The 27,420-nt window shown below is 42.0% G+C and overlaps 1 protein-coding gene across 1 annotated transcript in view; it reads left to right on the forward strand.

The window, feature by feature from the left end:
• Positions 1–16,632: 16,632 nt before the first annotated feature.
• SMYD2 (SET and MYND domain containing 2) overlaps positions 16,633–27,420 on the forward strand; it is a 31,406-nt gene continuing 20,618 nt past the window's right edge. Inside the window, exons 1-2 of the mRNA XM_080341914.1 lie at positions 16,633–16,882; positions 19,994–20,057. Coding sequence (XP_080198040.1) covers positions 16,701–16,882; positions 19,994–20,057 — 246 coding nt within the window. The 5' untranslated portion in view covers positions 16,633–16,700. The remainder of the gene's footprint in view (positions 16,883–19,993; positions 20,058–27,420) is intronic.

A 27,420-nucleotide genomic window follows, 5' to 3' on the forward strand; every position in this document is an offset into this window, starting at 1 on the left:
ATAACTCAGGGTGAGAGGAAACAGTAAAAGTAAGCAGGAATATGGTTTCCATTTTGTGGGAAATACTATGTTTTTGAAAGTGTTTTCCCTATTCTGAAACAAAATAAAATTTCTTCCCAAGTCTTCCTTGTAGTAAAATGCTAGTAGAAAAAAAAAAAAAAAAGCATTTAAGATTTGCCCAAATGCTTTGCTTTGACTTTGAAAATTTTTAAAACGTGAATTAAAATACATTTTGAAATGAAAATAAAAAATAACATTTTTATTTCAATCAGGTATTTTTTTACTTTTTTTTTTTTTTAATAATCAGGTTTCAATGAGTTATCATGTTCCGTGTACAGTTTTCTGTTTATTTCTGAAAATGTCCAGACAGGCTGGGAAAATAACAGGGAACAGTTAATACAGGGCTTTTAAAAAATACCTCACTGCAGCAGGTAGCTACACATAAAACAAGCCTTTGCCAGTGCTGTTCTAACCTGGCCTCAGCACAAAGTTTCTTTACCTGCCTTCATTCCTCCAAACGTTCTTCTGGACAGGTGAACTGAAGGAAGAGTCCATATGGTCCTGTTGGTAATTCCCTTTTATTAATCAGTAGATTTCTACTGAAAAAAAAAAAAAAAGATAATGTGACTTCAGTGCCCCCCCTGCAGATGGAGAAATCTGGAGATCTAAAGTTAGATTTCCCATTTTAGCAATATATTGTACTAACTGACGATGGCTTTTCTTTTAGCTAAGAGCATCACCCAGTTTCCAGCTTGGTTACAGCTGCAGAAAACAACTGGCAGCTAACACAGTAATGAGTCAGTATCTATTGAGATTCACTCATTACTATTAATTTCCTCATTGCTTCCAACTGATTCAGGGACTACTTACAGAAATTCTTCTTCTTCTGTCTTACTGAAATCAGCACTGTTACTGTCAAACCTGCCAACAGGCGCAGCAATGCTACTGTGATAAAATAAGTCCAATTCTATCCCAATCTTGCTTTCCTAGGGAAGAACAGAACTCATTAAATAATTATCAACTGTGACAAGAAAGTAGCTGGCCAAACACTTGCTGCTAATCTAGGCATGACAGCAGGACTATACCTTTCAAAGCAGTAATTAGCTAGATGAACAACAACATAAGTATCAGACAATGACACAGAAAGGACTGTCCCTAAAGGACAGATTCATTATACGTAGGGTTTAGTGTTTGCGTGACTTATGAATGTTATTTTGCAGTATACAATTACACTTCTCTGCTGCCGCCTTTCCCTTTGTTTTCTGCACAGTTTATGGAAGGAGACAGAGAGAAAATCTGGTGCTGAAGCCACAAGAGAATAGGTGATGGAAGTTCTGCAAAACCTTCCTTACGTTCATATGAAATGAAGGTGGCAGCATAAATCTCACGGTAGAACAACACCATCAGTTGGCACTCCCATCTTGTGGCAATAAGAAACCTGGCACTTGCACCCTGCCCTCATTTTAAGTTTGGACTGATATTCACCTGGTGTTCGTAGATCAGGTCTAGTAGTCCTTATGAACTTTTCTTTCTCAACAGGGCAGATTCTCAGCTGGTGTAAATTGGGGCAATGCTCTTGAAACCAGTGGAATAATGTGGATTTATCCACAGCACACACTGAACCAGCACTAGAGCTGCTGTCCCACCATTTAAAAGAAATCATAAGCCCAAACTGCTTCCATTGAATGGGAAAGGGATGACTATGATTGCATCAAGAGCCGATGCTGGAACCACACGCAGCCAAACTTGTTTTCAACTGGGCTATTCAAGTGCTTAAAGTTAAACATGCACATAAGTATTTGCAGGATTAAAGCCTCTGTTTGCAATGACAGTAAATCCAAATGGAGATGGATTAGCTGGCAGGGGGCAGGTGAGGTGGTCAAACACACATGCAGTTTATCATATGGCTCTGTAATTTACTACATGATTATCACAACTACATATTTGGTGTGGGGATATAGATATACATGAACACATGTATACACAGAGCCAAACTTTTTTTTGGCACAGGGGTCACACAGTCATTTCAAATTGAGACTCTGGGCTGCACTTGTTCCAGGGCTGCGTCTCTGTTGCCAACACACTGAAGCGCCTCAGGCTTCAGTCTGATTCTTTGTTTGCTTGCCCATTAAAGTTCTTATCCCACACTCCCTTTTGGCAGAAAATTTTGTTATTTCTGCTTTATGTTGGCCTAGGCCCTTCTCTTGCCTCTGTTCCTATTAACCTATAGCAGTGACAGCCAGGAGCAAACTGAAGCAGCTGGTTGGAGACGCTACTATCAGACTGCGAAACAGCTGTTGTGCAGAGGGGCCACCCTGAAAAACTTCTATTACAGCGCGGCTGGGCCATATTTTGGCCTTTGCAGGCAGGGAATTGGGGAAAGAGAGCACTTTCATTTGCAGATATTTAATTGCTGAAAAATGTAGGGGTGTGTGTGGCATCTTTACTGGATTTCACACAGAAGTAATGCTTTCCAGGTATTTTTTTGGCACTTTGCAACATTATCCTCTTACTGCCAGCATGCAGTAGCCCCATGTTGCAACTCAGTGTGAAACTGATTTCCAGTTTTTCCGTTTAAATTAATATTTACCAGTTGGTTATTTTTGGCACACTTTTATTGATAGCATTGATTCAAGACGAATTGCCAAATTCAGTTCTTGGTTACAACAGTATGACATCTGGAGATAACTCCACTTTTACCAATGTCACCAAGAGCAGGGATGGTCCTTTTTCTGTCTTTTTATAGCGTGACATTTGCTCTGTCCTTGCTGTCAGACAAGAGTTGGGCTGCAATTTTAACTTTGGAAAAGTTGGGATACAGCATCGAAATTTATTGATTGGGCACTTCTCTAAGATACTTAATAGCACCTGCATCTTAACCTTCAGGAACTAGTCACTTCAGAATACCACTATATATGTGCAGAAATAGCTCTTATGAAAGCTGTACAAATTAGACCTCTGCTATCAGCCAAAAAAAAAAAAAGTGTACTCAAGTACTTTTGTATCCATCATCAATCAGTTGGATTAACCACTTCAGAATTATTTCAGCTATCTCTAAACTAAATTTGTCACGGAATCATTGACCAGGGCATAGGACCTACATCGTAATTTGAATGGACCCATAGCAAGTGAGGTATTCTAAGCAGTGGCGCAGAATTTCCTGCGTGTCTCGCTGTGTGGTGTGGGTGAATTGCCTCCATGTCTCTGTAAGGATACCACGGTCCACACTGACTAAAGCCACTCTGTTGGATGTCGATACAAGTAAATACCTCCGCTGTGTCTATAGAAAAGCTATACAATCGCATGACAATGCCTATGTAACTAGCATGGGAGCCTAAGCACTGTTCTGTTCCACTTACATGAAGATCTGTATTGTGAACCATGTTCCTGTTTGTCATCTCAAGGGTGGGAAACCACTAAAAGGACAAAGTCATCCACCAAGGCTGCCAAGCTAAGTTTGCTGTGACATTGATAAATATTCAAGCCGATGTCTTTCAAATGTTATTGTGAATCACCTTTCCCTCCTTCCTTCCCCTGCTTCAGTCATCTTGCTGGCTCAGAATGTTCACCTTTGTCTCAGACCTCAGCTGCCTTCACTTTATTGCATATGATTGCTATTGTCTTTGTCTCTTTTATCCGCTTCACTGTGTCTCATTTTCCTAAAGTACCTGGCACCCACTTTTCCACAACACTGTTCCTTTGTTTCAGGAAAACATCATTTCAGGAGGCAGCAGAAATACAGTTTCCAAAGGCCACAGGGTGACATCCTCTCTCACCTGATCTTTATTCATATCGGGGTTTAATGGCAATTTTTTTTTCCATTTCTCAAGCACCCTGCAACTCCCTTCCTCCCTGACAGGAAGGCACATTTTATTCATCATAAAAATGCTTTCCTACTGCTCTTCTGTTCTTCAGAAGTTTCAGAAGCCCATCTGTTAAATATTGGTTTTCTCATGTGGATGGACCTGTTGACCTGCTTGTGGTTTATTACTGTTTTGACATTTTTTCTCCATCCTAAATTTGGAGGAACTTACACCCTTTTGTCATTCCTCATCTCTGTTGTATTGACTTCAGCAGCAATTGTCCCAAAGTCTGTTTTTTTTTTTTTGTAGTAGGAACAATTAAGAAGTTTGAATATCTGAACAGGCTGGCTTTCTAAAAGTAGGGGTTTTTTTTATATACAGCTAATCTTGTGTTTGTGGTTCATACATAACCTACCTGCCTCAATATCACTTACAAAAAAATGGAACTTCCCTGATTTCTACCAACTCAGGAAAGAATGCTGTTATGCAGTCCTTTACGTACACTTTCTTAGCTCCCTGATGCACTAAAAAGGGGCCATCAGTCCATTGAAATAATACAAAACCTCAGTTGCTGAGGGAAGTGGTATGCGATTTTCTGTGTACGTTTTACACCAGAAGGTACAGTGCCTATTGTACGTCCCCATTTAAAACTCAAACACAATGGCTCATGCAGCTGGATGGTGACCTGCCGATGAAGTTTAAGACAGCATAGACTTCCACATGAATCTGTAGATTAATGAGACAGAGAAGTATCTTCTTTTTTTTACTCACAAAAGGCTACTTGTGCATTCAGAATGTGCTGCAGACTAAAACCAAAGTTCAGCTCGCCACAGGAGTAGAGAAGAAACACGCACAGGATACACCTGAGAAACAGCCCAGCCCTTATGGAAAACTCCTGTGGAATTAAACACAAAATTATAAGCTTTCTGCAGCTTTTTTTTCTTTTTTTGTACCAACGTATAGCTCAGATACCTCTGCTATTAAATTCTATACAATGGCTAAAAAAAGTTTATATAAAAGAGGTAATGCTCCATAGGTTTTAGAGTAATTTCCGTAGTGTTCTGCCACATTTTTAAAGGTCTCCCTTGTTTCTTTTCCAATTATGTTATCTAGAACTTTTCATAAAAGACCTATCTTTTAACATGTCCTTTCCCTGTCTCTCCATTTTTCTTTAAGTACAATAAGGACATATAGCACAAGGTGTACTTTTTACAACTCCATGATTTTAGGTGTACTACCACATGTGGCAAAGGCATTATTTGTCTTTTGGCTAATACGCTAAGTAAACTAGGAAGCAAACTGTCAAAACCAGACAAATATAAATAGCCTTCTCATCTTGCTTAGGCCAATGAAATAATACCAGTGTGGAAGAGAGGGAAAAATGAGCTTTCAGTCTTTTTTATTATATTTTTTAAGAAAAACCCAAATTATACACACAGAAAGCTTTATTTGTGAGTGTCCTCAGGAAATTGTATTGAAAGATGAAATTGTGCAAGGGTTAATTTAGCTCCTCAGATAAATTTAAAAAATCTTCTGTAAGTGTTTGGCACATCATAGTCCTACAATTCTGATATAATTCATATATCCTTCCGGAATATGGTGACAGTTTTCTTAGGCATTGATTCAAGCAGTTCCACGAAAATGGGCTGCTCAGTATTTGTCAATGGACACAAAGACAGCAGGTACCTCAAGGCTGGCAAATCAGCTTTTAAGATATTTTTGTTGTCTATCTGGAAGACAATATCAATATGATATGATACCTTTACAATCAGAAGGTGGTAATCCACCATGGAGAGATAGTTCAGACTATTGTTTGAGCTAACAATTAGTGGACAAATTAATGTAAAATGGACCGTAGAAGTGGCAGTAATTCAAATAGAAATTTTTCATTTTAAAGGTCACCTAGTTAACTATGTTATAACAACACTGGATTCACTTGTCCCCATTTGTTGTGGTCGTGGCTTCAAACATGTAACTGTCTTCACATACATCGCTCAGAGGGAAGGGGGCTGCAAGAAATTCCATAAGACCTTATGATAAGCAATACAAAATACATTGACTACAGAAACACTGTCTAAGAAATAGCTTTCATTACTCAGTTTTTGCATTTACAGAGGTAGTAATGGAAATAAGTAATTCGACATCCATGAACACAAATGCTGGGTACAATAAGAAATGTATAGAAGACTAAAAGTTAAAGTAATTGAACCAGTGAAGATCCCATGGTCTGCTATTTTTTTCTCTTCCAAGAATTTCATAGACCAAGCATGTTTTAATTTTAAAGAGGCAGGAGATGGAAGCAAAACGCAAAAGTGGCAGGCTTTAGCTTATCAATTTGAAACAATCTTTTTTAGTCACTGACTCTTGACACAAGGATTACCCATGCCAGCTTTTGTGGCTTGAAAAGAAGGGGCACCAGAAAGGTTTTTTTGAAGACAAAAAGTACAAGTTACAGCAATTCTCCTTGAGATGACTAACTTGATTTGTCAGGCAACTACTCTGTGTCAGTTTCAACTCGTCAAGAGCTTATTTAGCTTATGAGGATGCCTTTGATGGTGTAAAAAGATCTCTGAATACATGAATCACAATTCAATACCATTCAAAGCATCATCAGATGTCATATAAAGGGGTAAGTTCAAACTCCCAAAGCATTTATGTGGATAAAGCATCCACTTAGTTTTACTTAAAAAATCTTCATTTCATTCCTGAGACTACAATATCTTATCTTACTTCTTTCATGATTGTTTCAGTTCATCTAGTTTCTGCATATTTTTTTTAGTATTTACTTTTCATGTTTACATAACTCCCTTGAGAAGCCGCTTTGCGTTGAATTATCTTTCTTTAAGACAGTTTTCTCTCTGTAGATTTTCTCTGAAGATGTTTAGAATTGACGAGCTGCGATTTCAACACTATTTCCCAGACTGTTTTGAGCAGCAGAGTCTCATTCACACCATGAGTGCATCTGCTGAAGTTGGTACTATGGGTCCAGCTGAACACAATTTTCAGTTGCTTATACTGTAATCCTAATGCATCATCTGTTCCTTGTCTTTCCTTTGATCTTTTAAGGTATTTATTGAAGTATAGACAAGCCTGCTCCTCTTCAAGCACTGCAGGAAAAGTACCATATTGATCTTTGGGGATGACAATTTCTATTTCTAGTTTTCTAGTGCTTGGAGAGATCCTGACTTTCTGTTAACGCAGTCATCATCTGGGACAGAGTTTATGGTTGATATATTTGGCCACATGCTCCTGGTTTTAATTTTACTATTTTCATGAGACATATTAAGAGAAATCAAAACAATGTATTTTTATTTTCATTTCATATTTGCACCAAATCCTTGGGTGGATCTAAACTCAGCTATATTACTCAGATCTTTTGCTGAACAGCCTGATTTTCTCTGTTATGTATTGGTGTTTTCCAAATTCTCATCTTAAAGAACATTTGCTTTTCCACCTGGTCAACCATATCTGCTGTCCTGGTCTCTCTACCTGCTCCTGTGCAGTCCAGGTGCCCCAACCACATGCATGGAGTCTGACAGCTCTGACAACTCCCTGTTCCATGTATCACAGAATCACAGAATGGTTGGGGTTGGAAGGGACCTCTGGAGATCATCTAGTCCAACCCACCTGCTAAGGCAGGTTCGCCTGGAGTAGCCTTCCTTTCTCACCACATCCACCACATCTTAGTGACATAACTCAGCAGGACTGTCACTGCTTGAAATAAAAGTTCTCCTAATTTTATCACTATTCTCTCAGTAAAAGTCTGTGCATTCTCAGCTTCTGTCCATGTAGAAAAGTAGTCACAGAAGGAGAAAGAGAAGAGATTACTGACAGAGAAGCCACTATGTAGACATGAATCAACCTGCTGAAAGATGGGCCCCTTGGTTAATAGGGAACACCACAAAAGGGAATAAGGGGAAGCTGGTATCACTCCTACTCCTTCTACCTGGAGCAAACTTAAAGAATGCTCTTTAGTTTCCAGCATCCATCCACTAAATGCTTTTTAGAGCACTGGGTGCAAGCCATATCATTCATGAAGTTAAACTAAGACCACAAGAAGGTAAGAACAATATTAGTTATAATTAAAGAGACCCTGAATATAGTAGAAGAATGAATTCTTTCCTTCCCCTTCTCTCTCTTTCCAGCTATTACTTCATTTTGTAGGAATCAGAAATTAGAGGGAGGAATAGTGGCCTGCAGCAAAAGGAAGAAAAAGAGGAACTGCAACACACAGAAAATTGAAGCTTAAGATATCTGCATATCCAGCAAGGCAAAAAAGTACATTACACACAGAAGAAAGCTCAGCAATGGAATTATCCAGATACCAGATGAAGGTGGTAAAATCATTAATAATGAAGAAAGCCATATTCAATAAACATGTCTCTCCTCAATTTGGAAAAACTAGGATGACAGCAGTATCATATCGGGCAGTCAAAGCCTTTTTCAGTCCATTAGTAACCAAATAGGATGTTAAACATCTACTTGTGATAAAAACCTGTAATTCATCAGGCCCAGATAACTTGCACCTGAGGAGTCTCAAATAGTTGGTGGAGGAGATTCTTCCTTCCACACGTTAATTTTTAATGGGTCTTGAAATAATATAGAAATTCCAGAAGACTGGAAGAAGACTGATGTTTTGCAAGTATTCAGCAAGGACGAACATGATGACCTTGGTAAATATAAGCCAGCTAACCTAACATCAAAATAGAGAGGAGGTGAAGGGGGAGCAAAATAATAGAATATGGAATTCAACTGATAAAGAATGAAAGGACGGGAAGTAATTAATGCCAGTCAGCATGGTTTTATGGAAAATAGGTCTTGTCAGACAAACCTGATTAGATTATAAATTTGGCTGAAAACTTCACTGCTTCAGTGTGAGGTAGGGAGACATTTGTAAAGCATTTGATTTACTTTTGCAAAACATTCTGATTAAAAATTATTTTGTGCCACCTCAGTGAAATATCGACTAGCAGAACACTGGTCTTATTCAGTGGCAAATCTCAAAAATGAGTTATCACTGGGAAGTCATCACTGAATAAAGATATTTTTAGCAAGGCTGGAAAGGGGTCAGTCTTGACACTTAAGCATTTTATGTTGCTCTGTTAAATATAAATTATTGTTGATTGTACTGTTAATGCAATTGTCACACATATAAATAGAAAACCAACCAATAAGTCTAGAGATGTGATGTGATGTTACGTCTTTATGCAGCATTGCTGTGGCTACAAAAATGCCAAACAGTCTCAGAGAACGTATGTTTAATGAAGCTGAAAAAAAACCCAGAGGTTTGGAAAACAGCTGCAAAAATTATTGTTAAAACTGAAGAAAACAACTGACCATGAGAACTTCAGAGAATAGATAGACCCTGTGTGATTACAGTCTGTAAATACCCCCATCAGCAGAAGAGCAGCTCACCTGCTTTCCTTTTCCTGCATCCCCAGTGAGCTGGGATGACAGAGGAAGGCAGTTTTAGGGCCCAGGTCACCCTGAAGGATTTCTGTTTTCACATCGGTAGCAGGATAGGTAAAGTATGGCCTGGCAGCAACAGGGTGTCCCTCATGTCAGGAGGGGTGCCTGACCTACTACACACAGCAGCACTCGTGTAGGTCACCTGCATCTGTGAAGGCTCCAAGACTTTTCTCTTGCCTACAACCCCTCTCCAAGCAAAAGGGCAGATAAAATGACCCTGGATAACTCAGGAAATGTCCTGGCCAATTATCTTAGGGAACCTCAAGGAGTTATCGGAGGATCAAAGACCCTTCTCTAGCCTTCAACACAGAAAAGTTGCAGCTAGATGACAAAAAGAGAGGCAGGGGAAGAATGTGATAACTTAATGATGCTATAGTAGCACTGGGTAAGATCCTCAGCTTGAGCAAGCAGGTGCCATTCCTTCAAAGTCAGTGGAGAGATGCTGATTTACACCGGTGGAGAACCTGACATGTTATATTTTTTTATTTGCTCGAGTCCTGCTGTGGCTCCATAAGCAAAGGTTAATGCAGGTCTGCCAGGGGCAGGCTGGAGTTAACACAGAATGGCAGTTGTGAGGTTGCTGATTCTGATAAAAGCAAATTGTGAACTGCAAGCATCTGAGTGTTGAGTGTCACATTCACACCTAACAGCTGCCCTTGCCTGTTCCCCACAGTCATCCAGTTCTGTCATCATGATATGTTCCTGAAACCACATTTGTGCTGCTGTCACTTTTTGTCTTTGGAAATTTGTGCACCGGCTTTCTGTAATGACATACTAAAAATGCTTGTAAACTTCAAATGAGTGGATTAAAATATCTTTAACCCAGGCAAATCACTTTCATATAATTGGCAGAAAATTGAGCCTTTACTTCTTCTAGGCCTGCACTCTCCCCTGTAAAGACTTGCAGTAGGAATGTTAGTATTTATAAAGTTGTAGCAGGTATCTGAAGAGTGAGGACAGTGAAAGGATGGTTCTTTTAATGAAAAAAATTAAGGAGACTCTTTGTAGATCTCTGGGACTTCCACTATCCCAAATGTCTCTAAAGAGAAGAGACAGACATCTCTATGGTGTTGCCCATCTTCTCCTTTTCATAGAATCATAGAATAGAATAATAGAATAGTTTAGGTTGGAAGGGACCTTCAAAGCTCATCTACTCCAACCCCCTTCAATAAGCAGGGACATCTTCAACTAGATCAGGTTGCTCAGAGCCCTGTCCAGCCTGGCCTTGAATGTCTCCAGGGATGGGGCATCTATCACCTCTCTGGGCAACCTGGGCCAGTGTTTCACCACCCTCATGATAAAAAATTTCTTCCCCACATCTAACCTGAATCTCCCATCACCCCTTGTCCTGTCGTAACAGGCCCTGCTAAAAAGTCTGTCCCCATCCTTACAGGTTCATTTTAAATACTAAAAGGCCAAAATAAGGTCTCCACGGAGCCTTCTCTTCTCCAGGCTAAACAACCTCAACTCTCTCAGCCTGTCCTCATAGAGAGTTGTTCCAGCCCTCTGATCATTTTGGTGGCCTCCACCAGCCCCTCTCAAACAGGTCCATGTCTTTCCTGTACTGAGGGCTCCAGAGCTGGACACAGGCCTCCAGGTGGGTCTCACCAGAGCAGAGGGGCAGAATCATCTCCCTCGACTTGCTGGCCGCTGTTTCCACCAGTCCTCTTTGGTTGGGAACAGCCTGACAAACAACAGAGCCAGGGCATCTCTAGAGCATTTTCGTCTGTGTATCAGTACTGGGTAATGTCAATACTGTCCACATGCCAACAGTCCGTGGCACAGATGTAGAAGATAACACTAGGACAGATTCTGAATGTCAAGCCCAGGCCCTTCCAGGGCTGGGAGCTGGGAGCACACCAGCCTGAGAGATGCACTGGTGACAATCCATGCCCTAATGAATTCTGAACTTCTTGTCATCCCTGAACTTCCACCTTACAGGTTACTTCCTAAAAGTGATTAACTGCACTTTTCCTCTTTGAAAGGCAGCATTTCTCAGCTCCTGCTGGGTTTTTACCGTCACACTTCATCTCTGGTTCACAAAAAATAATACAGATTTGCACACTCACCTGCTGAAAAGGTGCAATTCTCTGAACCCAAGCTACCCACAAATTGCCAAGATACCAAAAGCAGCTGCCTAGCTACAGCAGGACAGTTTAGGGTGAGCCGTGAAATCAGCTCACAAAGCTTATTAAACGAACTTACACTGAGTGTTTTGTTACTTTGACCAGAGCATGGGATGTCCTTCTAGCTGCCCCAGCTATCTATCCTCTTGTCAGTACCTGCACTGGCCAGCTGAGAGCAGCTGATGGTACCAACAGTTTGGGAACAAACAAAACAAAACAACAACAAAAAGACAAGGTTAGTAAACCAGATCTCTGTGGAAACAATTGCATTAAACATAAAAAAAGGTTATATGCAGTTTCCTTTGTCCTTTCTCTCCCCACAAGCTGCTGGCCTATGATTGTTCCTTGTGCCTACCCTGTAGCTAATTTTATTGTTTATTCCCAGCTCAACCCCCAGTTTGCTTGAGGCCCCGTGTCTTCGCAAGTGACTCCCCACTCCCTTTCCAAGTTCAGAACCTTTCTGGCTAAAGTCTGCGGTGACATGTAACACAACAAGACAGCTTTGGGCACAGGGCACGCAGCAGTTCCTGGAGAGTACAGTCTGCGGTTCGGCGGTACCGTTTCTGGAAGATTACGTGATTAAACATAACTAAAAGTGACTAATGGGGATGGATCTTTTCCTGTCAAACGTGCGCGGTTTTCCAGAGAGCGGCTCCAAGGTTGTGAGTGAAGGTGAACAGCCCTGCTTCTAAAGATGCCTTAATTTTAAGAAATTCAAAGAGCAGGCATGACACTTTGTTCTGTGACTTTCTTAAGCCCGTACCCTACTTCACATCCTTTCATGAGCTATCATCTTTCATATTTAAAACAGACATAGCGGAAGTTAAAAAAAAAGAGACAAGGAGATGAGAAGTACAAGCCTCTACAGATGTAAGGTATAATTCAGCAAAGTATCATTTTATCACCCAATCCTGCCAAAGTCCTCAACACACCCTGTAGGGTACAGACTACTCTGCTCAGCTTATGAGCAGTAGGGAGTGAGAGCACTCCAGTCTTCTTCTGGGTGCTTGAAATAGCCTGGTGTTGGCTATTTATTCAGCAATTGCACACTTATATATGTAGAAAAAGCCTTAAGAATCTTCACAAATCGATGAACAAGTCTATGTTTTGCAATAAACAGCATTTATTTAGGCATTCAAACTGATTCATGGAAACCCATGTTCAGATTATCTGATGAATGTGTTATGAAAACACAGATAAAATAAGGAGATCCAAAAGAGTATGTTTTATTTAGAGGTTTTGTATAAATATAGAAAAGGGGGGACAGGATAAATATACTAATGAAGTAGTTACACAACTGTTTTCATTAATAACTTATCAAACCAGCTTTATTTCTTGAAAACATCCAAAGTAAGCTAAAAGCTATGCAGGCAGCTGGTTGAATTTCTCCTTGAGGGTTTGAATGGGGCTGCAGGCCGGTGCTGAATTTCACTCTTGTGAATAAATTCTCACATTATCTCTTGGAAAGCTATGTTTTTCAGGGTAGAATAAAGCCTATTTAGTAAATTATTATTTTTGGTTTTAAAACTAAATGACTGTTTATTAAAAAAGAGAGCTATTGAAATTCAAATTTTTCCTCATTACCTGAGGCATAACCAAATTATTAGCTGTTCAACAAGGGTGATAATGTGGAACAGGAGTCTGATAACGTTTGCCATCATCCCAGCTGGTTCCTCAAAAAATAAGCCTCCTCACAAGCTCCTCGTCAGTGAACCTACATGATTTTAGAGAAACCTATAACCCACCATAAGGTATCGTTTAGAAGCAATCTAATAGGGCATATGGGTTGTTAGACTTCTTTTATTTGGACACAACATTATTTAAAGCAGAAACTAAATCCTGACTTAATTAAAGAATGCAGGAATTTGTCATTGACTTCAATGTGGCCAGGATTTCACTACTGGAGTATATAACACTATGTTTTCAGATTTCAGAAGACCGAATCATTTCATTTTACCAATGTCTACAAGTACTAACGTAGAAAGAAAAAAGTTGAGAACTTTTCAAAATAGTTTATAATGTTATAACAAGATTCAGCAGCTGAAAAGGCCATTGGGCATATTAAGAGTAGAAATAAAGCATACATGTTTGTTGGTGTTCCAGCAAAACCTCTTATTAAGGATATTTTAAAGTCAAGACTGGCTATTTCCTAAAAGTTTTGCTTTACTTTGAGTAGGAATTAGTTCAAGGAAGTCAATAGCTTGTGCAGTATAAGCAGAGTAGAGGGTTTTATGAGTTATGGCTCTATTTGTCTATCTATAATTGACCTATCAATTAATCAAACTGGATTGAACATAAGGGCAGCTTCCTAGTTAATGCTAATTCATTCATAAAGTGAATGCATTATTGATTACTATTTTTAAATACACTTAGTTGTAAAAATATCTATAATTAAGAGTCCAGACCTTTGAGCTAGACATCACGATCTACACCGAAGTAAGTAAATGGTGCAAGATGCGGTACTTGGTTAGTCAATTAGATATTGTTTTTATTATTCTAACAGGATACACTAATTCCATCCCTGCTGTCCATAGATCTGCAGTAGGTCACAATTAACATATAGCTCAGCGGTAGAGGGTGATACCACATTGTTCAACGACTGAGCCTATTTTCACTGTTCACTCTTTCCTTGTAAATAGTGATGTTTTAGCTAGTTCTAATCATGCCAGTCCAGAAAGATACATTATTTTTGCAGTGGCTCAAATAGTTTAATCACGTTATGATGGACAAGAATGTCAATGATGTTAAAGATATGCAACTAGATATAAAATATGTTATACAAAATAGTTTATTTTTAGGGTCCTGAGGGCATGAATAGGCCTTAATTTCCCTGCCCAGTCTCCCTGGGAGCCCCCCCAGCCCCTGATCTTGTCTCTTGCTGCCCCAGACAGTATCCCTGGATCTGCTTGACCCCTGGCCGTGTCTGGGGCTGTTGATGGACTCATTTCCAGTACATGCCTTTGCCTGTCCAGCTCAGCCCCTGCGGGGCTGCGCCATGGTGGGTGAAGGATCCAGCTTCAAAACACAGGGAGGTTGGGTTTGGAGGGCTGCACCATTCCCCTGAAACTAGAGTACTTCCAGCTTCTGATTCTTGGGATGGCCGCACAAACACTTGAGCTTTGGCAACTGAGGAGGTGCTTCACAGTAGAGAAGGACCAGCAGCTCCCAGTTTGATGAACAACCATGATGCTGGGGAAAATGCCTTGCACATCAGTGTTGCTTTTCACTCCCATCATGGCTGTCACCTCATGTCTTTTTCAACTTACTTCTTTTCTTTCCACTTTCCTGATTTACTTGTGGAAATTTTGAGCATCAAATGTTTACTATTGTGTTTAGTCAAAAAGGAGCTTACCGGTGATATACTGTACACATAACACAAACTAAATACACAGATACTAGCAGCAGAGATCACAACCTTTGGATGCTTACATCAGTCTGCCCTGCTTGTGAACTACAAGTGGCATCAAAAATACTTCAATTCGCTTCAATCCTTTCCTTGTGTTTCTGAAAGCAATATTCTCTTAGTGCTGTATCAGGATGTTGTACAACTGATAATTATATGCAAAATACTTGGGCACAAAGCTGTAGCACTTTTCTTAATACAGCCAGCTTTACTGGTTTCTCTTGGGTTGCATCTGGATTTCAGTAATAGACATTTTCCTTAATAACTCTAAGATAGGAATTTGTACTTTGCATAAATTCAGTGTTTTCTTGCTGTTGAAGGTTTTGTTGTATTTACAACATGGCTGTCACTGTCATATTCAGATTTCTTGCTCTTTGTTCTTTGCTGATTGACTTTTTTTACAAAGAGAAGCCCATCCCTTATGACAAGTTTTCATTGATTCCACGGGATTTTTTTGGCTCAGACTACAGCATATTATACTAAAATACTGGGAGAGGGCACTCAGCTTTCCATCCTCTGAGCCGTAACCTAAATCTGGCACCCACAAGCCACGCAGACAGTGCTGGGCTGGCCAAGGCCCTGGCCTGGCTCTCCAGCTGGCCCAGGCGCAGCAGGGTGGGCTGGCCACCTCCAGAGGCCCCTTCTCCTCATGTTTGGTGATCTCCTGCCCACCCCACCATCTCCAGTGGCCTTGCTTTCTTGTACAACTAGAGAAATGGCTCACGCAGGGGTCCCTCTGCCACCACGGCCCTATGGTGGGTGGTACAAGCCAGGATGGGCAATGAGACAACCCGAACAGCACTGGATTCTCATAGAATCATTTTGGTTGGAAAGGCCCTTAAGATCACCCAGTCCAACCATATCTATCACTAAACCATGTCCCTAAGAGCCTCATCTATATGCCTTTTAAACACCTCCAGGGATGGCGACTCCACCACTTCCCCAGGCAGCCTGTTCCAATGCCTGACAACCCTTTCCATGAAGAATTTTTTCCTAATATCCAATCTGAACTTTCCCTGGTGCAATTTGAGGCCATTTTCTCTTGTCCTATCACTTGCTACTCAGAAGAAGTGACCAACACCCTCCATGCTACAACCTCTCTTCAGGTAACTGTAGACAGTGATAAGGTTTCCCCTCAGCCTCCTTTTCTCCAGGCTGAACAGCCCCAGCTCCCTCAGCTGCTCCTCATCAGACTTGTGCTCCAGGCCCCTCACCAGCCCCATTGCTCTTATCTGAACACCCTCCACCTCAATGTCTTTCCTGTAGTGAAGAGCTCAAAACTGAACACAAGATTTGAGGTGGGGCCTCACCACGCTGACTACAACAGGACAACCACTTGCCTCAGTGCTGCTGGCCACTCTTTTCTTGCATGAGCTGAGCCCTGCCCCAGGCACCGAGCAGCCCATGACACCTGCAGCCCCAGTGACCTGAGGAGCAGCACCGCGCATGAATGAAGTGCTTTTCCACAGGAGGCCTCGCTGCCACTCCAGACACGGGGCTGTCAGGTGAGCGTGGGGCGTCCCTTCCCCGGGGAACTCTGTGCTCGAGGCCGGGTCTCGGGGGGGCTCTCCCTGTGTCTGCGAGCGGAGGTGCGCGTGGGCAGCCCCCTCCCCTATGCCAGCCCACGGCGGGTGGGCTGACAGGGCTGCGGGCCGGGCGGCTCTCCGAGCACACCTGCCGAGCTCGGTTCCGGGGCCCAGCGGGCTGAAGGCGCCTTCCCGGGTGCGCAGCCGCCGCCCGCAGGAGGCGCTCCCCGCGCCGCTGGGCGGGCAGGGGCAGGCGGCAGCGGCTCTTCGGCGCCCCGCAGCGCGCCAGCACCCGGCCGCCCGCTGCCGGTGTACGGGGAGCGGGAGGGGAGCCCGGCGGAGGCCTATTCCGGTGCCCCTGCCCCGCGGCGGGATGCGCTCGGACGCGGCGCCGCAGCCGAGCGGCCTGGAGAGGTTCGACAGCCCCGGCAAGGGCCGGGGGCTGCGGGCGCGGCGGCGCTACGCCGTGGGGGAGCTGCTCTTCAGCTGCCCGGCCTACACCGCCGTGCTGACCGTCAGCGAACGCGGCAGCCACTGCGACGGCTGCTTCGCCAGGTAGGGCCGGGGAGGCCCGGGGCGGGCCCGGGGGGCGGCGGCGGCTCGGCGGGCAGCGGCGGGGCCGGCCTGGCCTCGGGGCGGCTTCTGGCGGCTCTGCCGGCGGCGGCTCGGCCCACCCGCGTCCGCAGCGTGGCCGTGTCAGTGGGCGGCCTGCCGGGGCTCGGCATGGCCGCGGTGCCTGCTGAGAGGAGGCCGGGCCGGCTCCGGGGCCTTTCTCTGCGGAGCTTTCCCCGTGGTTTGTGGTTCTCTGACGGTAGCACCGTGGTGGAACTTTTTGCTCAAAACTGGTTTTTCCTTGCTTAGCAGTTCAGGAAAAATAAAGGAAGATAAGAAGTTTTGTTCTTCACGTGCTCTTACAGTTACGTAGGCAAGTGCGTAACCATGGCAAGTTTCATTGAATCCATCTAGTTTTGTAGTAGTGTAATATACACTGATTTTAGTTAAATTTTGACTGAAGAGAAAGGGATTGCAATTGCCACAATTCACATTTTGCCTTTCTGCGGTGCAGATGGAATGGAATACATGTATATACACACACCTTTAATTAAATAGCTGTATGTTTCTCCATCTCTGCCCAAAGCCTGAAGTCCTCTGGCAAGTTACTTTTACTAAGGCAAAGCACAGGCCGTATGAGAGGTTTGTTCTCGTGAGTTGTGAGCGTTTAAACCAGAGCACCATGTGCTGGCGGTACATTTGCTATGGCTGCCCCTTCCCTGGCTCTCAGAGGATGCTGTGGGCTCAGGTTTATGCTTATTTAGGTGGTTTGAATCTGCTCTGGTTATTCCAGCGGTTGCTGTAAACCTCCCACTGTCAAGCTGCTGAAGCAAAAAAAACCCAACAAAGTGGTTTAGGGTTATTGATAGAAAATCAGCTGTGGACATGACCTGTGGCATATCACACATTTTTGGAAGGTATAGTACTTTTCTGGCTTCTGGCAGCTTATTGAAGAATCACAGTACTTACCTGGTTATAATTCAGTGCAAATGTTAAATGAAAACAACTGCTGTACTTTTCCTCTTTTTATCAATAAGTATTGCCTGCATATGTAGACTTAGAGGCAGACTGAAGAGTATAATTGTTGCACTCTAGATGGTATTTTCATCTCTTATCCTGTCATCTTAGCTCACTTCTGCTTTTCATTTTCTTCTCTTTTGTCTTGACCTTGTCCTTTTCTGTCCTCATAACATTATCTACTTATTCTCTTTATTCACCTTCTCTCTTTGCTTATAAGTACCTAGTATAGTTCCTAGTGAAGTTAGTGAAGCGAGTCCCATTAATTTGAAGAATAATTATAGAACTGAGGTGATTTTCCTCTCCTTCACATGTGTGGCTTTTCCTAGGCCCTAAGTTTGGTGGTTTTTTTCTTTATTTAGTTAGTTTAGGATTTTTTTTTTTTTTCTTTTTTCTCCAGTAACTAACCACAGATTCCCTTGTGTCAGAGAAAATGCCTAGGATTTTTTATCACAGCCGGGAGATTTCCTGCTGTAAAAGAACCAAGGAATACTTTCCATGCTCCAATGATATGAAGTGATATTATAGTGATAATAGTTATCTAAGATTGCTTAGGTCTCATGGGGTAGCTTTTAAAGATCAGCTCCAAGACCAGCATGTTTAAATGCTGTTTGTTTTCTGTGCCAGCTTCTCCCACGGAGCTCTGGAGGAGCACAGTGATCAAGAAATACACTGAATGCAGTAGTACCATAGCAGTTACAGGGGAGTAGTCTGGAACCTATTTCACACTGGAATCATGAGGTTCCACCAAGAGGAAAGCTGTCTCGGTGATGTAACTTCATATGCCTGTGCTCAGAAATGGGTTTCGTGTCTGGGTCCCGTTGCGTTAGCACTGGACTAGCACACATGAGATTCTGAACTGTGCTTGTTGAACTTGCAAAGAGCATTAGGAGGATGATTGTGGGCTCAGCACAGGTCTTGGGAAGAGGAGCTCTGCTAAGTGATCGTAAAGCTGTTGTCGTAAAATGGGCAGAATAAGACTAGAACGTTGTATTTGCATACTTTAAATACACAGCTGTGCTTGATATGTACTGTCAGCAAGCAGAGTCATGATGCTAGCCTGACTCACCCACATAGCACCTTCTGCTTTGCAAGAACAGTCAGAGGACATCAAGATTTGCTGCGTTTTATGGACTCCGAATACCAGTGACCTCTGAAATGTTGTACGCTACCATATTGTATGAGGACACTCACCCTTGTTTTACTCCAGTGAACTTAACTCAGTTTAAGACAATTTTTCTTTTGCTACTTGTACTGGTGAGGATGTGTAGATTTTTTAAAGTATTCAGTTCTGCTGAGAGATGCTTGTTGCTGTCACACCAAAATGTTGTGTGTTGGGTAACACATGCTCTATTTTTGTTGGAATCTGCTACAACACATGCACCTTGAAACAGAAAAGGACCTTCCTTTTGGCAGTTCCCTGCATTGGGATATATAAAAATATATATACAAATATAAACAAAGGAGGGTGCAAGCCTTAGCTGACCTTAGAATACACAGATATATGAGCAGATGTTAGACAGCAGGACAGTAAGAGGCTGTGTGGTGACAGGAGATCAAATAGTGTGCTTAATAATGCAACATTTTTTCTTAATGTTGGAAGGTCGTTACTTACAAAACAGTGGTCATTTTTCTTGTGACCAGAGAAGGAATGGAACTGGCAGAGCAGAAGCAAAGGGTTAATATTGGTGAGCAATACAGAGCAGTTGGGAAGTTTGGAGAACAAGGAGAAGTTAAAAAATCACACTGTCTGTCAAACAGCATAGAATAACACGTTTCCAAACCCAGCAATTTGTCAGGACAGCAGAGTGCTTTTGCATATTATAACAGTTGTTAGGGAAAACCTGCTTTTGAAACTCCAAACAAATAAAAATAGTGTATGCTGTCAGAAGGTGGAGTTCAGCTGTAGTTGCAGGGTTCTGAAGAAAACCAGTTTTTTCATTGTGAAATGCAAAATATTGTGCAAAACTCCTCTCAGATGACCGTGGTGTTATTAGATTAGCTTCTAGTAGGAGATGCATCTCTCTTAGTGATACAGGGTACATTCGTATTTCATTCAGCTTTGTAGAATATAATAACTTCTGTTTTGTTTTTAAGGAAAGAAGGATTGTCCAAGTGTGGAAGATGTAAACAGGCCTTTTACTGCAATGTGGAATGTCAGGTATGGTAATGCAATTTGGGAAGATGCAGGGGGAAAAAAAGAGTGGGGGTTGCTGAACTCTGTTTTTTGTTTGTGTGGCATTTATAGTCTCTAATTGTAGCTATGGTTAATAGTAAACCACTCAGTTTCAGCATCCCACAGATGCTGAGACCGTGGAGTTGTGCATTGGACAATTACAGGATTTGGACATGGTCTGTGTGAGTCTTTCAAGACCAGTAGCTCCAGGGCTTGGTACTACTGAGACTTTGATTAGAGCCGCCTGTCAGCCCACTAATTATGTCTATATTACTTCTTTCTTTAAGCACAAACCAGATAATTCAACATTAGCTCACCAAACTGGTAAGAGAGTGTGTCTAATGGAAAAATCAAATCACTGAATAGCTGTCTTAAGGGGATTTTGTTGGGTTTTTTCAAATATTTGCAAATATGTTGAGTGGCCACAGCTGACTGCAGTTGTAACCATTTGAAACCTACCATTCTTTCTCACTAACTCACTCCTTTTGGAAACTTCTATTCTTTTGTATATTTTTAGAAGCACCTGAAAAGAGAATATAAGCATGCACTGAAGTAGAGCAATACGAAGACATCCAAAACACTTACATGCAGTTTTAATTTCATTTTTACTTCAAACCAGAATAAGCATCTTTCAATTTTTTATTTTTTTTGCCAGATCTATTATCTATCCTTTGTGGGCTGTCAACTTGATACGGAAGAATTATTCAGTTTGCATGTGAAAAACTCAGTTGGATGGCTAGCGAAATAATGTAAGCTATGTAAGATCTGTAGTGCTGAGCACAGAGTATGGAGCAGTGCTCGTGCAGGATTTGAGTCACCAAAGGTCTGGCATGCAGCTATGTGTCAGCTATAAATAATCCAAACCTTCTCATACATGGTAGCACGTTGCTGAGTGCGTGGGTTGCATGCAAAGTATTCTCCAGTGTTGTTATCTGGACTGAGATATTGTGGTTCATGCTGTTTGGTTCCCGAGCACTTTAGAGATGGCTACTGCTTTTATTTCAAGGATGTATTGTGTTCTCCCATTGCGCAAGTTGCAAAACGAGCCTGGCCTTCCCTTAGTTTTCCTTCTGTTGCCTCCCCACGTTCCTACGTTCCCACAGTGTCTTAGTAAATTGTGGGTGAATCAGATGGCCTTTTGTTTTGAAGCACCAGGAGAACTTAAAATGCTTAAAAGAACAAAATTTGTGGTAGTTTACAGGATATTGAAAGACTGGGGCCCATCAGTTGCTGGGAAGAAAGGGAATGCTTATCGTATGAGCATCCCTAAGGCCCTTGAGAGAAATCTGGATGAGTTTTAAAGACAGTGTAGACAAAACCCGTGATTCATTCATGAGGAATGCTTACTCATGAGAAATGCTTCCATCTGATATTTATTTCTTAGGAAGCCCTTAACTGAGCGAAAGAAATATACAGAGCAATTTGTTGGCTATTTAGTGCTCTTTATCTGTGATTGTGAGTTATTTCTCTTACCATATGAAGTTCACAGTGGTTTGTGAAGCAGGTAGCTGGCGCTGCAAGGTACATGAAAGTAGGAGAGCTCAGTGATTTGTGTCAGGAAAAGTAGAAAGTAGATTTCGTGGTGGAAGTAGTGGAACGTGCTTCTGCTGATCCATGTTCCTTTGGTTTTACCTCCAAGTCACTTCTTCAGTCCCTGCCTCTGTGTCGTGACTTCCCAGCCTTGATGAATTTTATACTTTTATATGTAAGAACAAGGGTTTTTCTTTCTCTGTTTCCCCTGGATAAAGTCTTGTATATGTATTGCTTGCTTTTTTTTTTAAAAAAAAACCAGTCAGAATACCCTTCTTTCGAATGGGGCAACTTCCAAGAATAGAAAAAACCTGACCTGTTCAAACTGAGTATCCTTAAAACTGCAGGAGACTGCTCAGCAAAAGCCTGTCTGATTAATTAGTCAACTAAAATATTTTCTACCTGTTGGTGTATAGTATGATGCTTTAGATGTAAAGGCATATGAAGATGTTACAAGGTCTAGACAATAGTGTGACAAGCACAGGTACTAGCACTTCAGTCTTACTGGGGATATGTGTATGGCTTTTGACTTCCTAGTTGATATAACATTATCTTCCATGTTTTGGGCCCTTCTGAGTCAGTCTGATGAAATTTATGAATGTTGCTGAGATTGAATTCTTTGACATTCTTTCAAAGTTACCTTCAAGCATAATATTCTCTAGAAACCAGTCTCCACTGACTCTACGTGCTGCACAGACAATCTGCACTGCATCTTCATCCCTCTCTTGTTCAAAGACACTTTTCAGCAGTTCAGCAATTCTTTGTCAAAGCCAAAAAGGACATCTCTGCCTTGATACTGAACTTGTAACACTGGGATGTACAGTAAATGTGCTCCTTTTGCCTCCATGGCTGTGACACTTCTTCATGCAATGCTGATAAGAGGGCAGGGCTGTACTTGAGAATTATTATGGCATTGTCCATTTGATTTTTATGTTTTTAAGTTAATTTTCTCTGTAAATCCACATTTTCTTTGCTCAGTTCAGCTAAAAGTTATATGTACGCAACAAGGACACAGTATGATATTATTATGTTGGTTAGTACCTTGCTACTGTAATAAAACTCAATATAATTCAATCTAACAACTGTCTATCACATGGGCTATACTTTATGGGATAGAAAACCTTTTTTTTGAGCTTACTCTTAAAGACCTTCTATACCACAGTTCATAGGAATTATTTCTAGTGGTGTGTGGAGATGAATCAGAAAGAGACAAGAGAAAGGTGTAAAAGTGTGCAGCAGGAAAAAAAAATTATCTTTTTCAGAATTGCAGATTCTATAACTGCAGACATCTTGTTCTCTTTAGTACATTTCTGGTAAATGAGATTTTTTTCTCTTTCATAATAACATGATTATTGAAAGTGAAGTTAGTGACACTATATGTATTTCTTGCTCTACTGAGCCATATAGTATCCTTGTTTTTAAGTTCTAAAATACTTTCCAAGCATTTAATGAATGAAGCCTCAGAGCAACCTTTGTGGGGTTTTGGGGTTTGTAAATGGGGTGTAGATACACAGAATTACAGAATGTTTGGAATTGGAAGGAACTTAGAAAGATCATCCAGTCCAATCCCCCTGCTGGAGCAGGAACACCCAGATGAGGCTACACAGGAATGTGTCCAGGCAGTTTTTGAATGTCTCCAGAGAAGGAGACTCCACAACTCCCCTGAGCAGCCTGTTCCAGTGCTCTGGCACCCTCACTGAGAAGAAGTTTCTTCTCATATTTAAGTGGAACCTCCTGTGTTCCTGTTTGTACCCACTGCTCCTTGTCCTGTTATTGGTTGTCACTGGGAAGAGCCTGGCTCCATCCTTGTGACACTCACCCTTTACATATTTATAAACATTAATGAGGTCACCCTTCAGTCTCCTCTTCTCCAAGCTAAAGAGTCCCAGCTCCCTCAGACTTTCCTCATAAGGGAGATGCTCCACTCCCTTCATCACCTTTGTTGCCCTGCGCTGGACTCTCTCCAGCAGTTCCCTGTCCTTCTGGAACTGAGGAGCCCAGAACTGGACACAATATTCCAGATGTGGTCTCACCAGGGCAGAGTAGAGGGGTAGGAGAACTTTTTGTACCTGCTAACCGCCTCCCTTCTAATACACCCCAGGATGCCATTGGCCTTCCTGGCCACAAGGGCACAGTGCTGGCTCATGGCCATCCTGCTGTCCACCAGGACCCCCAGATCTCTTTCCCCTACACTGCTCTCTAACAGGTCATTCCCCAACTTATACTGGAATCTGGGGTTGTTCTTGCCTGTATTCAAGACTCTACGCTTGGCCTTGTTATATTTCATTAAATTTTTCCCTGCCCAACTCTCTAGCCTGTCCATGTCTCTGGATGGCAGCACAGCCTTCTGGCGTGTCAGCCACTCCTCCCAGCTTGGTGTCATCAGCAAACTTGCTGACGGTGCACTCTGTTCCCTCACCCAGGTCATTGATGAATACATTGAATAGTACTGGTCCCAGTACTGACCCTTGAGGCACTCCACTAGATACAGGCCTCCAACTAGACTCTGCCCCATTGACCACGACTCTCTGACTTCTTTCCTTCAGCCAGTTTGCAGTCCACCTCACTATCCGATCATCCAGACCGCACTCCCTCAGTTTAGCAGCAAGGATGCTGTGGGAGACTGTGTCAAATGCTTTATGGAAATCAAGATAGACCACATCCACTGCTTTGCCATCATCTATCCACACAAAGGCACTTTGACTTGCTGGAGATCATATAAGTGGTGAAAGAGTGCATCTCCTGCCGTATGCCCGAGTGTTTGAGGCATTGGCTGAGTCCTGCGGTGCAGTATAATTCCTTTTCCTTGGTTGTCAGGAAAGGTGGTGTCACACAGAAGTCTTGCAGTGGTATAGTGGCCGTTTGCTTAGACCTCTCTATATGCACACACACTCTGTCCATGGCACAGTTTCCTTAGTGCTAATTTGTCCTTGTGGTCTGTTATTTTGCTTTTAAGATAGATAACCTGAAGTTTGACCTGTATTAAGCTGGATGTTCGGTCTTGGATGTGGGGTGTGTGAGAGTGGAAGCTCTCTTCACTGCCAGTCCTCACTGCCTGAAATGTTTTATGGGTTGGTTGGATGCAGCTGAGGATGTCGCCTGGGTTTGCTACATCTTGCCTTTCCTAGCCCTTAATCCAGTTCTTTTTTTAAAAGGGTTTGTGATTTCCAGCTGATTCGTGCCGTTCTGCTCTCCACTATTGCCTCCTCGAAGCACAGGCCTGTTATTATTGTAGTGGCTTTCAGACCCCATCTGCAGCTGTTCGGGTCTTGACTTCTTAAATTATAATAATTTTAGTCAAACAGCAGGAGACCTGTGTTCGTTTTTTCTCCTCAGAAATTAGCTGCTGAAACACTCTGAAGAGAAATGTTTTAAGAGGGTTATGTGGTTGCAATTGTGGAACTGGTGAACTTGAACCAGCTACTGGAGCTCCTCTTTCTGTTGCTACACATAGCTATTATTTATCCCAGCGTGGAGATCAGCTAGCCAAAATGCAGAAAGAGATGTTTTTGTCATGACTTTCCATATTTGAAATATATTTAAAACAAAACGTTTATGGGTTTTTATTAACATGTCATGGTAAAGAGTGCTGTAGTTGGTATTTGTGGAGTTAAGGGAAACATGTATTTTTAACTAGCAAGTGAGCCTCAAAAGTAGTTGTAGACCTGGAGTTAGCATCAAGGAGATGTGTTTTAAATGGGACCTTATAGAAATTTCTCCTCTTTGATAAGCTGTAGAAAAAACTTGAAATTCTTGCTGTAATGAATCTGTACAAAAGGAATCTTGACACTGCAACATCCTGCTTAGGCTTGCCTTGGGGAAGTGTCTGTCCCCTTACCCCAAAACTTTCTCCGTTTAATTTTCTTTGATAAGTGTCTCCTGTGAACCTTCGAACATTAGCCCACGGAAGCCAAATACCCTTTATGGTCCAGCATTTGGTAAATGTTGATAGAGAAGGATGACTGTGAAGATGTGTGAAGCTCTTACCTTCACTGCTTGGTGAAGGATTGTATCTGAGAACTTCACCAGATAATACCAGACATCAGAAGGTGCCTCACTGAAGTGTGATTAAAGAGTAGGATGCCATTTGCCCATCATTGGGCCTTATGTTTTTGAACAAGTGGACTTAACCCCTGTGCTGACTTGCCTACCATTTCTGTTTGGTATTTGTGGTTTTATTTCAATCAAGTGAAATACAACAGAAATGTTACATCCTATTGAAAAGTCCATGTGAGGAAGGAGGTGTGAGGACATTTGTTTGGACTTCAGGCTTATTTCTTTTGAGTGTTAGATTTTGTTGTTTGGAGTTATTTATGTTGAGCTATATGACGTTGTTCTGGGAATTAATCCAGTAGTCCTGGATGGTGGAATCCATTTCAAGAACTTGGTGAAGAAGATTTTTTCCATGCTTTGATGTGAAAGCATAAGCTTTAAAGAACTTCCCTTCCAAAAATGTTGTCACTCCTAAATGAAGGGAAAAATGCTGTGGATGTAATGAAAATAGGAAGAAAATATCATTAATGTAGCATTACGGATTCAACTAGAACAATGCTACCTGTTATAATTCAAAGTAGTTAGAGAAGTACGTGGAAAAGAATGCAAAATACAGTCCTGCTGTGATCGCAGGGGAAGCTGCTGTCATGGTGTTTCCATCCCAGGTATTACTCAGTCATCAGTAATCTCTCTTCTTGTGGCGTTTCAGGCTTTTATCTCATTTCGCACAATTCAGCTGCATCTTGTCCCTTGAACCTCCTTACTAGTTCATATAACTCAGTATGATTCTGCCTGGGGAAAGATTTTAATTAACAGTGTGTAAAGAATGAAGGCAACAAACGGATTTTAAAAACACTGCTTTGAGACAGGCACGTGATTTTGCATTTTGATTTTTTTGTTATATCGGGTAGTCTCTCCTGTTTATTTAACTGGCGTGCATGGATGTGGGTCCTACAAAACTTCAGGTTCTGCGCCTTCACTTATTGCACACCCAGCAATCACGCTGCAGTTGGTGGGTGTGCAAGAAGGGCTGAGAGATGAGGTCTCCTGCTGTCTCTTTTTAACCTTTAGCCCGTGGATTCCCAAGCAAAGGCTATTGGGAGTTTTCCCGAAAAAGGTCTTGGGGCACACAGTAGGAAACAGGCCTCTGGGGGGGATGCATTTTGTGGTGTGACAGCTGTAGGAGAGCTGAGAGTGTAATTTCACATGACATGACTACAGTGTAATATACTATTTTGGTTCTCCTGGTCTGTATTGCTGCATCCTCTTAGAACGTTTACACTGGAGCTTATTTCAAGCAGCCTGTACATAGTTTTTTTTGGAAGTACCATGCTGAGATACCAAGGACAATGAAGTTGACATTGTGAGGGGTTGAATACCCTTGCAGTGTTGCACTGCTTCAAATCCTACAGGAGGCTGGGGTGGGTGTTCACCTTTCTTTTCCTAATAAAATGAACCTTAAAACTGTTCATCCCCAGGACAATTAAAATGGCCACTTTCAATGGAAGAATTTTTGCTGTACTAACTCTGAAATCAGTGATCCCAGCTTTTGTTTTGTTCTGCAAAACCAGTAAATAACTGGACCGGCCAAGGCAGGAGACACTGAGGTCCTGTATTCAGCTGTTTGAGATGCCTTGGGTTGTCCTCTGGGGCCTCCAGCTATAGCTCACACAAGGGATGTAGACCTGTAGGATATCTACTGGTCCTGTGTAGGTGTTTTAGGTACCTATGGTGTCTCAAATGGCTGAAAATTATTACGTTATAAAATTATTTTTAAAATTATAAAGTTAATTATAAAATTTTTTTAATTATTTCTAAATTTTTG

This window comes from Nesoenas mayeri (assembly GCF_963082525.1).
Source record: "Nesoenas mayeri genome assembly, chromosome: 3".
In the NCBI taxonomy this organism is placed as follows: Eukaryota; Metazoa; Chordata; class Aves; order Columbiformes; family Columbidae; genus Nesoenas; species Nesoenas mayeri.